The sequence below is a fragment of the Bidens hawaiensis genome, unplaced genomic scaffold, assembly GCF_021521415.1.
Source record: "Bidens hawaiensis isolate Kalapana, Puna unplaced genomic scaffold, B.hawaiensis_p1.1 tig00046194_1, whole genome shotgun sequence".
NCBI lineage: Eukaryota > Viridiplantae > Streptophyta > Magnoliopsida > Asterales > Asteraceae > Bidens > Bidens hawaiensis.
The window spans coordinates 47,563-62,020 of NW_027498241.1; the positions used below are offsets into that span (position 1 = coordinate 47,563).

Below are 14,458 nucleotides of genomic sequence, written 5' to 3' on the forward strand. Positions count from 1 at the left end.
TAAGTAAAGGTGCATAAATCGAGTTTTTCAAATACCTGAGTTCGGGTATAGAATTGGATTTTGGTATGATTGGGTATTGACAATATCCATGTCGGGGTTCGGGTCAGGTATTGTTTCTAAAATCCATACCCTAAGTATCGAGTTTGGGTTGGGTATAAAACTGGGTATTCTAAAACCGGCTATTTGAATACCCTATTTTCGGGTATTGAAAAAACCCTATTTTCAGGTTTTTTTCTGGCTTTTTTTTTGCGAGTATTTACGAATATATATTGGATTTTTTAAGAAGTTTCACATTTTAGAATTATTTTTCCGGGTAATATCGGGTATTTGAAAAACTCGGTTCCAGGTATTCGTAAAACCCGGTTCGAGTATGGAACCGGTTAGGGTTTTTGGGTATTACCGGGTACAAATCAGGTCCGGTTCCGGGTACGGGTTTTGATACTTAAATGCATACCCTATCCGCGCCCTACGTGTAGGGTCGGGTACGGGTATTAATAACCCTGGTTAAAAAAACCGGTTCAGGATATTTTTATCGGGTCCAGTTTTGGGTTCGGGTTTTTTGTGCACCTCTAACATTAAGTGCAAGTATTTTATACGGATCTTATAATTATTAATATTTTTTCTGGTTTTGAACAAAATACGTCTACATAGAACATTATTTAGTAACGGTATTGGTTGTTGGACGTAATTTCCATCTTATAGGCCCGTTACGTGTAGGTGACCAGAATGGACCTATGGAATTCATTAATATGTAATGGGTTTATGGGGTTACAATTAGGATTTTATTATATTTGATAATGTCTTGATCAGCAAATTATGTTAGCCTATATAAACCAAGTTATTGTTAGACATTATAGAGGGTGAACATGATGTAACCGAGTTGGGGTTCGTTAAGAATCAAACCGAGTTAGGTTTGAGATTTGTAATCAGTTTTTTTAGTGAGATTTTATGATAAATATAAACAAGAGTTATTCGTTTAATTTGTGCTTGATTATCGATCCGGGACTTGAATGGCGAGCTAGATTATTGGTTTTAATGATCACTTAATTTGAATCAATATTTTAATTTTCTTCATACGTATTCTTGGTCCCCCTTAACAATGCCAGCCGTTCAGGAATATATTTATACAATGACTTGTTTATATAGTGACGTTTTTGTTACAAGTAGTAGAAATTATCTAGCCGCACACATACTAAAATGGTCATACTTTTTGGTGAATGATTGCATTTTGTTCATATGCATATATATGTTGTCTTGTTAATATGAACATTTATTTATTTATTATTATGTATTATTTTTTCTTTGTTAAATAATTTTAGAAGGGGAACGTTATTTGTGAGATTTTGGCGAGCTGGGTTATTGGTTTTAACTTTTAATGACTACTTTGATGGTTTTATTGAGTGATCAGTATGTACGGTTAATATTTCCTTTTAGGAATGCCTCCTGATCAGGCATTAGAAGTAGTTTCGAACTTTGTTAAAAAAATAAGGAAAAAAACGATATTATATCTTTTGTTGATCAATATATTAGCGTATTACATATGACCTAGTGGTCTAGTGGTATGGTGTACACCTTCTAAAACAAAAGTAGTGTGTTCAAATCCTTACAAGCGTAATATTATGATGATTTTAATCATTTTATAATTTGCTGTTTATATATTTAGTTGAACAAAAATATGTTTCAAAACCATTGTGGGTGAGTGTGAACATTGGATATTGACATTGTAACTCAACGCCAAAAAAGTTGTGACATGTGTGCATGATATTAAGGAAAACATGCACGTGGACACGATGCATGTCATGCCGTCCCATGTAGGACCAAGTATATAATCAAATGAACAATAAAATTTGATTTATAACACTAAAATGAAAAATATATCAACGTTTTTCTTCATGGTGATTAATCGTTCCTAAATTGGAGAATATATATATATAGGGAAGGGTTATCCTAAAAATAAGTTGTTTCCTAGGAAGACTAGGAATAAATCATAGTCATTGGATCATGCTAATCAATGGTTGAGATTTAAAATTACCAATAACCGACATAGTTTCCTAGAACTACTCTTTCATCATTATAACCGACATAGTTTCCTAGAATTGTTCTTTCATCACCATTTGTAATGTCAAATGTCAAAATTTCGTTGGTTCTTACCATTCCTAGGAAACTCCTTATTCTTATTTGAACCATTATATGTCCTTATTCTTATTTAAACCATATAATGGTTCAAATAAGAATAAGGAGTTTCCTAGGAATGGTAAGAACCAACGAAATTTTGACATTTGACATTACAAATGGTGATGAAAGAACAATTCTAGGAAACTATGTCGGTTATAATGATGAAAGAGTAGTTCTAGGAAACTATGTATTCTTATTTGAACCATATACTCCTTATTCTTATTTAAACCATATAATGGTTCAAATAAGAATAAGGAGTTTCCTAGGAATGGTAAGAACCAACGAAATTTTGACATTTGGCATTACAAATGATGATGAAAGAACAATTCTAGGAAACTATGTCGGTTATAATGATGAAAGAGTAGTTCTAGGAAACTATATTGGTTATATATATATATATATAATGGTTCAAATAAGAATAAGGAGTTTCTTAGGAATGGTAAGAACCAACGAAATTTTGACATTTGGCATTACAAATGGTGATGAAAGAACAATTCTAGGAAATTATGTCGGTTATAATGATGAAAGGGTAGTTCTAGGAAACTATGTCGGTTATATATATATATATATATATATATATATATATATATATATATATATATATATATGGTTCAAATAAGAATAAGGAGTTTCCTAGGAATGGTAAGAACCAACGAAATTTTGACATTTGGCATTAAAAATGGTGATGAAAGAACAATTTTAGGAAACTATGTCGGTTATAATGATGAAAGGGTAGTTCTAGGAAACTATGTCGGTTATTGGTAATTTTAAATCTCAACCATTGATTAGCATGATCCAATGGCTATGATTTATTCCTAGTCTTCCTAGGAAACTACTTATTTTTATGATAACCCTCCCATATATATATATATATGGGAAGGATCAAGAGAGAACTAGGGAACTCCTAACTTCAGGGTTAAATTTGTAAAAATGGTTTTCCAAAACACGAAGCGCTTCCATTGTGTTCATCATCCCCTGTGAATGACTGAACCTTAATTGAATCCACTCAATCTTACGACTGTGATGATTGAACTGTAATTGTCTCCACTAGATATTCTGGATCATAGCCATCTCCACTCGATCTTCATGTGAGCGTCGATTACGAGGTTCGTCTGATACACCCTTCTTTGATTCTCAAAATTGACATTATGTATGTAATTGATGAAATTGAGTCGATTGTTAACCTAATATATGAGCAATTGCTTACAATTTTGTAAAAAATTGTGTTCAGATTGCTTAGTTTTGTGAATAGCAGAGCATTCTAAATTAGGGCTTTTTTTATTGTGTTTAGGTTCAAAATTGTAAGGTGTTTAATGGATAAATATTGAAAAGTGATTCACCGTTGAGCACATTACATCCTAAATTGAAGATCATTGCAAATTGATTTCAGTTGTTTGACATGGTAATTTAGGGTAATTTTTTTATCCAAATGCTATCTTCCGTTTTCATTTATTTTTTAACTGATTGCAGTTGAAGCTTGATTACAGTAGTTTTATGGTAAACTGTTTATGTATTGCTTATCCTGATAAATCAAAAAATCCTATTATGTTTGATCGCTGTTCCAAACGAATATGGATCAGAAACCTTACTACTCGAGTAAAAAGGTCTAACTTGTTTGATGGAGTGCCCAAACGAGTCCATATGCTGATATAAAATTAAATTTTGGTAATTGTTTTGGAATTTGCTAGTGTTGATAACAAGATACCATCTTATTCATCTACTGCGTATATGTAGTATAGTGTTATGTACTACATACATGTAGTATAATGCACTATACATGAAATTACCACATGTTTTATTCACGATCAATGCAACAACGTTCATACATATGCGTGATGTTATTTGTGTGTCCTGCTAAGTTTCTACTTTTAACATTTTGCTCCATGTATTAAATATGTGTGTTGCACTGTTACGTGTTGTTAATGTATATAAAATCAGCAAGTGTGTTCATGACTATAACACAAACGTTTATACATGACATTATTACTTTGTACTGTTACATGTATTTTATTGTAAGGTTTCTCATTATCATCTAACTATATACATATAATTTTTTGGTACTTATTTCCATTATTTACTAATTGCAGGTGGTACATTGAGCATCATTTATCTAACAACAAACTAAACAAATATATTAGATGTTGATGTACCCGAAGAGTATGTAAGTGAAGTGGACACGAGTGGGAAAATGTTGTCAATGAGTATGAGATGTATGGTGATGAAACAGGTTTTCTGCCCCTTTAGGCACAACTAAACGGATACATGGGTCATGACTCATAGATAAATCTTAGTATTAATCAGACCGCATCACTCATTCAATCTTTCATGTTTGACTTACGCACGTATATTGGTTGCTTTACTTGAAATTTGAACATTGTATACATGCACTCCATAATATAAGGCATTTTTCTATATTATATGCGTGTATTACATATATGTAATGTATGCTTGTATTACATATTTGTATTCTATGTTTGTACTACATATGTGTATTGGTCGTTTTACTTTCATTTTAAACAATATATACGTGGACTTCATAATATACAACACTCGCTCAACATTATATGTTTGTAACACATATATGTAATGTATGTTTGCATTGCATATATGTATTACAAGCCTTATGCACATACGAATATGAGTTATAACTGTAAGAGGCAGCTAAAAACTTCATACATCAATTAACACTACCAAGTAAATATACCATAAGATTAATATTCAAGTTCAATCTCATGTTTTAACAACTGATGCATAATGTAATCATATACAACAATATAAAACTACTAAAAGATACCCTGTTAACTAGTCATGTTGTTGGGTTTTTCCTATTTTTTTTTCTGTTTACTTCATCTTCTATCACTCGTTGCTTGCATGCGTTGATATCTGAAAGCAAAATACTCGCGCAATAGAATATTTTAAGAGTTAACTGCTCAATAAACCAAAATCAATATGCGAGCTATAAAACTCATCTAAAAAATCTTGATCTGTTCATCCTTCATAACATCGTCTGTGCTAAAATCACAACAAACCCAATCAACTTGTTCGTAGCATTCCTTATGCTGTATTGTGAATATCACACGGTACGTGACATTATATGTTGTTGCCCATGGGAACTCCATTCTTCTTGGCCTTGCTAACATCATATCTTCTTTGGGTGTCCAACCGATATTAGGTTATTGCTGAATATGTCAACCTGTGTAAAAAACCCAATCATTATAACAAACATGTATCACGACATTATGTATTACTAATTTGTTTCATGTAAGCATTGTCAATATAATACACATACGTAACACTAACGACTTACATATATGCATCAGTACCGTATTAAAATTACGCTCGACTTACCACTTTGTATGGCGTGGTTTTATGCGTGTAAATATATGTAGTATAACATAACATTATTAATACATATACGTAATACACTAGTAATGCATATACGTAGTATACATGTATTTCATATATATAATACACCATGCTCGCCTAGACATGTAATAAACCATTGCAGCGTATGTGCAATACACCAGGTCCGCATAAACGTGTAATACACCACTTATGCGTATGTGCAATGCATCCTATAATGCATATATGTATCTCATCAATAATGAAAATATTACCTCTGCATCTCATATATGTAATACACAAAATCCGCGTAAACGTTTATTCTACCAGTAATGCGTATATATGATACACCACATCCGCATAAGTGTTTAATACACCATTAATGCATATGTGCAACACATACATATAATGCATATACCAAATCAAGACTATTGTTTTTATAAGGGTCGTACCGTCTATGGTGGTGTATCCTCTTCATTTTTCTCTCTTTCACTTGTATCCTCTATGTTGTCCTCACCTTTTCCTTCATTTTTTTCTCGTTTTCACCCTCTGATACATCATCATACAACGTTGCACGTTTCGATATACATGCACGTTTTGACGCCCTTGTTGTTGTCTTTTTGGCTGCAAAATATAGGTAATGTTATATATGTAGGCACACATATTTAAAAAAAAAACTTTCCTTTTGTCATGCTTACCTGAATCTGTCTATTCGACGTCTGATATACTTCCCTGCTTCAAACTACATTGTCTGATTTTGAAAAAATGGTATAATTCAACATCTGCAATTCTAAATAAAGAAAAACAAATAAACAGTATAACTTACTGGACTTGTTGATATCTAATAACTCTTTTTTTATTACTTATTTCTCTGTTTAATACAATGTTTATCTTCTTTTTCACGTGTTGTGGCTGCACGTCATTATCCATTATCGATACTTTGATTGGTTTTTCCTGAGTTTTAACAATATAGTCTTGTTACAATAAATTAGTGCGTAAGCGTGAACTATTTGTGTAAGCAAGCTTTTAACAAAGCAGATTTCTAGATTTCATATAATTTTTTTATTACCAGTATGCATTATAAGTAAATGCTAATAAACACGCTGAACATGATATATATTGCATGTTGTGTACCTAAGCAAACGTCACAGCATTCTTGTCAAGTATACGATACATATATACAATAAACAGGAGTACACATGTTGTGTCGACCTAACTATCTTATAATGCGATGTGCATATGCGTGGTAAACGAATATTATCAATAACATAAACATTTATGTGCTCGACAAACATAAATTGGAAAGGTATTTAATCAAACATATGATTCGTGTACTACGCTTGTGCGTTATTCAGCAGGACATTCAAGATACAATCTGCTATCAGTATACTATTATTCAATTAAAAAAACTACATTACATACATGAAATAAACACAAATAGATTCGGTTGCATCAAAATAATCAAATTATAATGTAATACACCTATGCATTGTATACGAATATACTCATATAGTGTAACATTACTATGTTTTGACAAACATATCTAATTCATGTACCACATATATGCAATCAAACAAATATTAAATGATATTAATGTATTATTGTTCAATTTACAACAGAGTATGTTGCAAATATGAACATATATCAACACAAAAACAGAGTATATTGCATTGTTGCTGTGTAATACACCTATAATTCATGTACTACATATGTGCAGTCAAACAAATATGAGTTGGTATCAACATACTGTTACTCGATTTACAAAAAGAAAACACAAAAAAACATAGAATCGGAGACTATTTGTGTCGATTCAGTGTAATACGAATGATATTAACATGAATTAGGTGAGAATAACTAATATGAACGATTACCTGATGGTGTTCTTTGGTATAATTGATTGACTCGGGGATGGATTAGACAATTTTACAGGCAAATCGGATGAAACCCTAGGTTAGGGGCAGAGTGTACGAGTGAGAGAGATGAAGCGATATGGTGAGTGGGAATGTGTAAAGATATTATGTATGCCTATTTTACCCTTTTCTTTCAAAACCCCTATTTTTTTGTTTTTTTATTCCCCTCCTCTATTTTTACCCATTAATTAAGTAAAACCAAAGGTTATGATGCAGTTCTCTAGTTCTCTCTTTAAAAGGAGTTCTCTCTAGATCTCACCCCTATATATATATATATATCACCTCGACTTATAGAATCTAAAGGTAATCTAAGCGATCTTTTCTCAAGCAACCTACTGAGCGAACTGGCTTGTAGCATACATGAAAAAAAGCTAGGATATGTAACAATGTTAAAAATACAATAATGGATTTTTACATCATTCGGTCTTTGTAATGCAAGCTTATCATGTCGAATGTAATTGTGAACTATATCATTCCTGAATCTCTATAAAATCAACAAAGCTAATGACAAATATAATTAACCCGGTCAAGGTTTTATTTATTTATTTATTTTTAAACTAGTGTTTATATCGATACAGAAGAAGGTAAATATGCAACAAGTTGCATCGTTAGCCTTTTTTGGACACCAAAACTAAGTCGTTTGCAAATGACATTACTATAATATGAGTTCGTAGCATTACTATTCATGGCTCGTTGGACACGGCTAATTAAGTAGCTCTACAACTTTAGGTGATAGAAAACCAAAGTATTAATGTAATGGGAATAAACACGTGTTGGTTGTTAAGATACGATTCCTCATTTGTCACTTTGCATGAACAACTTTTAATGCAATCTGACCAACTATGAAAACACTACTACCCATGCGTATTTTCCTCTTAACCATACAATGACCAAAATGTTAGCTGGTCAAAGAGTTGACCTGAATGGCGATCTAAAATAAAAAAGAATTTACCAATAAGGAGTGGATGTTCTTAACTATTTATAATAAACACAGTAAGTTACAAAATTAAGGTTGACTTAACATATGTTTTTAAGTTTGCTCGTAAATCTTTATTTTTATACTTAAAAAACAAGTAAATGACGTGACTTGGCATGGCATATATCTTCCACTTCACTATCTACGAAGATGGTTTATAAACATATAATAAAAAGGTTAAGTTCAAATTCAAGTAAGTGACAAATTTCGTATGTGTTTGACTCAAAATGGTCAACGTTGCTTTTGCCGCTATTGTCAAATTTCGTATCTCCCCGATGTACCTTTGTTCACACTAATTATCAGCAAAACTACCCAAAAAAAAAAGAAAAAAAACTAAATACAAAACACATAAATACAAAACAATTTTACGTGTTGACCTGAAGCCAGCATTATTCAAATCTATCATATTTAAAATGCATTAAAATAATATTTGTGGTGTTCTAATATTTAAACGTGCCCGTTTCTGCGATATTGAATTCTGTGGTTTGGAGAAAAATAATATTTTCATCAAAATAGAAATAAAAGACTGAAAAAGTTATCATACAAATGTTATCTGTGTGAATTAAATAGTGTAATTAAATATACAAGTAGTATAATTATACAATGTTATAATTACACTACACTATAATTACATTATATTTTATATACTAGGTTAGTTACCCGTGTAACACACGGGTTAGAATAAGTAATTTTTTTTAAATAATAACGTAATGTGAAATATAAAAAAAATGTATCATATATATAAAGATATATTATACGGTTAAAAAATTACACATTACGCAATTTGGAAATAAAAAGTTGTTAAAAAAATTCATAAATCATAAATTTTCTTTGTTATTTTCTATATCAAAGTTTAGTTGTAAATGACTACCTTTTTAAACCAACTCGTGAACCAAAAATCATTCTAATCTTAAACTGTTTTGACATAAACAATGTTTGATACTTTAACCGGTTAAATAAACACACCCGTTTCGTATTGGTTACTTGTAAATCTAAAGTAACTAATACAATATATTTTGTATTAAACAAATTACCATATTTATGATGGTATTAATTCTATTAAATTAGAATGAAATTATTAAAAATTAAAGATGAAATATTAAAAAGAGAAATGTATTTAATATGAGAGAGATGAGGGAAAATTTTATAAGAATGAATATAGTGATGACAAGTGGCATAAAGAAACATTTATTTATTAATTAGTATAGATACGTACACTACTTGATTCGTACAGTTAACATGTTAATTTAATTTATATTTGATCTAAACTCATAAAAGATAAGCGCAAATGGTTTATAGGAAAGAGATTTTTTATTTTGGTTTTTAAATGATCTGCCATTTGAAATGGGCGGACTCTAGAAATCGTACAAATGTTGTCATTTTTTGTCTGTTTGACATGGAAATTTTGAAGGTGTGCCGCCATTCGTAATGAGGGAACTATATTGATTTTTTTAGGATCCATCATTTCAAATGACATAACCCATGAAAAAAAAGCTATTCAAAGTTGTATTCGCCTGACAAGAACTATTCAAGATCTGCCATCTGAAATGACGGATCCTAGAAAATTCAAACTAGTTCCGTCCTTTTATATGATAAAACACTTCGAAACTTCCATGTCACCAAACACTAGCTGACACCATATGTAAAATTTTTAGAATTCGTCTTTTCAAATGACAGATCACTAACTCTTTCCTAGAGACCATTTGCTCTCTTATTTTCTTCCTATTTAAGGAATTTTGTGCGGATTTATTTATAATAATTTACGTAAAAGAAAATATAAAGACTAAATATCTTAAGGAAATTAAAATTACAAGAAACATTTTGAAATTTAAATATAGATCATACTTCGTGTAATTGGTCTTGTGGTTCAATAACATAAGGTAATGATTAAGGTTTGTGATCTTAAGATTTTAAGTTTCAAACCTGACTCAATAGAGTTTTTTACAGTGATAGGCTACTCCTTGATGGTATTCTTGAGTGAATAAGATATTAAACGTCAAAATCAGTATGAATGATTTACATCTCATCCATGTTTTAGAGATAGTTTCAAGCGTTATTAAAATAAACGAGAAAACATATCCACTTATAGCCGTCAAAAGTGATTTGTTTAAACTATCAACAACTTGATTCGTAGAGAAATTAATAAGTGATTTGGACATGTAATCAGAGTAATGTGATTGTCTGATAGGAGCAACTTAATTTGAAAAGGAAATTAGATTGAGAAACAACTTGATGGTTGTATATAAATATGAGTTGTATTTTATAGTAACTTGATTTGACGTTAGGAGAGAAGAACAAATGTAACATCGATGAAAATTATGTTGAAAGACCATATCAATGTATTGTGAGTTGTGACTTCTCAAATATATTTTTTTAACGATAAATTTCTCTTTAATTCGGGACGTGAATGTCACGAGCTCTCATTGCTAGGAAGATGTGAGCGTATCAAAAACATTGAGAGTTTGTATGTATGTAATCCTGAATTATATAGTGAGTTTGTCAAGCATGTTGAAGAATCCAAAATAAGCTAGTCGTTATGTGATGTTTTTTTCCTTTGTTCACGCTAATATTAGGGCATCTGGTGCCAACACCTGGTTGAGTTGATCGATTCCAATAATTTGTGGATTGCCGACTCATGGATGCCTTCCCATCGTTTAGTTAGATACTTCGTAGCTTCGAATAGACAAGAGTTGTAAATGTTTAGGTTTATCTCAATCTAATGTTCAATCCTTTTTATACAATTAGGGGTGTTAATATCCATAACCAAGAAAACTAAAAACTAAAAACCAAAGTCTAGGGTGTATGCTTTAATGTAGTAAATTTAATATAGAGAAACGGAAATAGAAAACATTTTATATGTAAAAGACGACATTTAAGTTGCTCAAAGCTTATAAGGTACACATATTCAACTTTAGAAAATACCAACTCATGAGATTCAACTAGTAGACCAAAACACCACACATGGGTGGGGATCTCTCAATCCTTTTGACAATCTAAAACATATAATAAAACTGGAACCTTTTTCATATGAAAAAATGATTTCTATCACATGACTTTTTTCTATACAAAAATCTCAAAACTAAAATTTCTTACAAATATTTGAGAGCCTTCTTCACCAATAAAGATAGTGAATCCCATGATGTTACTTGCATTGACAAACATTCAATATATTTTAAATATATTATATTCACATGTGAATGTAACATATTAGTTAGGTCATTTATTAATACATAGTTACCGATTTAGAAGTTTGTAAATACTCCAAGTAAAATTTATAGAAGCTTTATATATTTTTTAATATTTAATTATTTTATTTAAAGAAAAAATGTATGTCGGTTTGTAATTTCAATTTTAAAATAGTAATACTAACTTTTCTTTTCACGAAAACGGCAATAATTTGGTTTAGCAAGAATTCCAATGGTATACTATATAGACGTGAAAATACTATTGAAAAACCAAATATTACGTTAAGAATTACAAAACTTTGTATAATTATATGACCGTTACATCGTTACATTTTCTCTCTTTCAATCTTATATCTTTTATGCCTAAGATATAAGCACATTATGTCGTTCTTGTAGTTTTTAAAATGTTTGCAATAAACATATCCTCAAATTTTCATATAAAAACTTAGTCAAAATTTATATATTAAACAATATCTAAACTATTAATAAAATAACCAGTGGCGGATCCAGGATTTTTTGCCAATGGGGTCCCATATTTTCGGTGTTCAAATTTTTCGGGTCGGTCGTTGTTCAGGTCGGGTCGAGGCGAAGAACATAATAAAAAACAATATCATAATAAAACTTTCTTTTCAATCATCACTACCTGAACGGGTCAAAATGGGTCGGGTTGACACATAAACACTTTGTTTTCCCTTTCTTAAACATTTTTGAGATAGAACCTAGATCCACCCTTTCATAAGCATGTGTTGAAAACCATTAACTAAAACTAGTGAAAAATAAAACTGATATTTTAAAGTGTTTGAATGTTTCTAAAGAAAACCATGCATAAAGTTGAAAACAATGATATGTATTTTAGAGGTGTTTGAATGTTTCCAAAGTTATCATTGCAACATTAGCAATCAAATGATTGATTAACACTAAAAATTAACACAAAAAACCAAAAACTGAGCCTTGTAAGACTTGAACCCATGACCTTTCAAAGATAAAACAAGGGACTTTCCACCAGACCACATCAACATTAATAGTATGAGTTCCAAGTATTAAATCTTATGGGGTCCTCAAAAAATTTAATATACCGCTTCTAATAAATTTTTAAAAAACATTGGTGTCCCGGGACCCCGATCCACACTATGTGGGTCCGCCCCTGAAAATAACTGTTTAATATTCTAAATCCCTATGCGCCTATCAGTTTCCATTAATAAATCAAATATAAACTTTAAATATCTTGCAAATTACTTTTTCAAAATAAATAACTCTCACGTAGATACCGAATGTGACAAAAAATGACACAAAGAGCCCACATGATACTATTACATTACATACTAATATTATTATATTAATATAAGACCATGGTCAACCTGGCTGGCTTAATATGGCTGCCTATGGACCCTCACTCCACTTGAGTTGCTAGTCATCTTCCTGGACCCTTCCTACACCCCCTATTTAACCCTCAACTCTATTCTCATTCAACTCACCATTTCTAACATCCAAGAACTCTATCAAGTGTCAACAAACAAAAACTTTTAACAAAAATGGTGAGAGCTCCATGTTGTGAAAAGATGGGTTTGAAGAAAGGCCCTTGGAGTAGGGAAGAAGATCAAATTCTTTTGAATTATATTAATAAAAACGGTCACCCGAATTGGCGCGCTCTTCCTAAACATGCCGGTAATGATTAAAGCCCGAATAAGAAGTTTGCGAACGATGTTGTTTGATAACTTTCATGGTGTAATGTTGTTTTTATTTGTGTTGGTGTTATCAGGTTTGTTGAGGTGCGGAAAAAGTTGTCGGTTGAGATGGACTAATTATTTACGACCAGATATTAAGAGGGGTAACTTTAGTAAAGAGGAAGAAGATAACATCATTAAGTTACATGCCCTTATGGGAAATAGGTGCGTACTTTTTTATTGTTACATGTTGCTGTACGCCTCTAACTCGTCACATTAGCAATATTTTTCTTTAAATATTAAAAAACCTTTTATATTATGTTTTCAAGAAAGTACAACAAAAATTTACTGGTGGGGTACGTTTAACCTGCTCCTAACTAAAATGAGGTTGGCTAAACGTACCCTAGAAAACATCAAATAAAAGTATGCAATGTAATATGTACGTTTAGAAAAACCCTAATTATGAATTGTGAAAATTTATTGATCTTGTGATGTGAATTGCAGATGGTCGGCTATTGCTGCAAGGTTACCTGGAAGAACAGATAATGAGATAAAAAATGTCTGGCACACACATTTAAAAAAGCGAGTGAAACCTAACCCTAATAATGACATCACCAACACCTCTGAAAATCAACAAACAACCGAAGAATCCGAAACAAACGGTACCCCATTATCGCAACTAGAGACTAATTCGAGCTCTCAAACGAGTTATAATCAAATCGATTCGCCGCAACCTTCATGTACCGACATATCTTCAGTGACTACAAGTACAAATGATTATAACTTGTGCATGGAAGACATGGTTTTTGAAAACTTCCCGGAAATGGATGATGAGTTTTGGTCGGAGGTGTTTTCAGGTGACAACTCCGGTGAAGTGCCGGTAGTGCATGAAAACATTGGTCAAAATAATATAAGTGGATGTGGGTATGAGTCAAATATGCATGATGATATGGACTTTTGGTTCAATGTGTTCACAAGAGGAGAAGAATAGATGACATGTGTTTCTTTTTTTCTAGTTAGATATTTTTTTCACACTAGCCCTGCTTGCGGTGCGCACATATGATGTATATATGTGTGAACCCTCGGGTGGGCAAAAGTGAAATTGCACTAATTTTGACGTTATTTTACTAATCTCGTGAAAATAACGTTAAAAGTGACGGACGGTTAATCAGGCATCATGTAGTGGCTTTGATAGCCGAAAGACAA

At 31.5% G+C, this 14,458-nt stretch overlaps 1 protein-coding gene across 1 annotated transcript; it reads left to right on the forward strand.

The window, feature by feature from the left end:
* Positions 1-12,784: 12,784 nt before the first annotated feature.
* On the forward strand, positions 12,785-14,257 carry LOC143596264 (transcription factor MYB14-like). The gene is made up of 3 exons (XM_077075086.1): positions 12,785-13,253; positions 13,348-13,477; positions 13,757-14,257. Exons 1-3 carry the CDS (start codon positions 13,121-13,123, stop codon positions 14,241-14,243), a joined length of 750 nt encoding a protein of 249 aa, XP_076931201.1. The 5' UTR covers positions 12,785-13,120; the 3' UTR covers positions 14,244-14,257.
* The last annotated feature ends 201 nt before the right edge of the window (positions 14,258-14,458 follow it).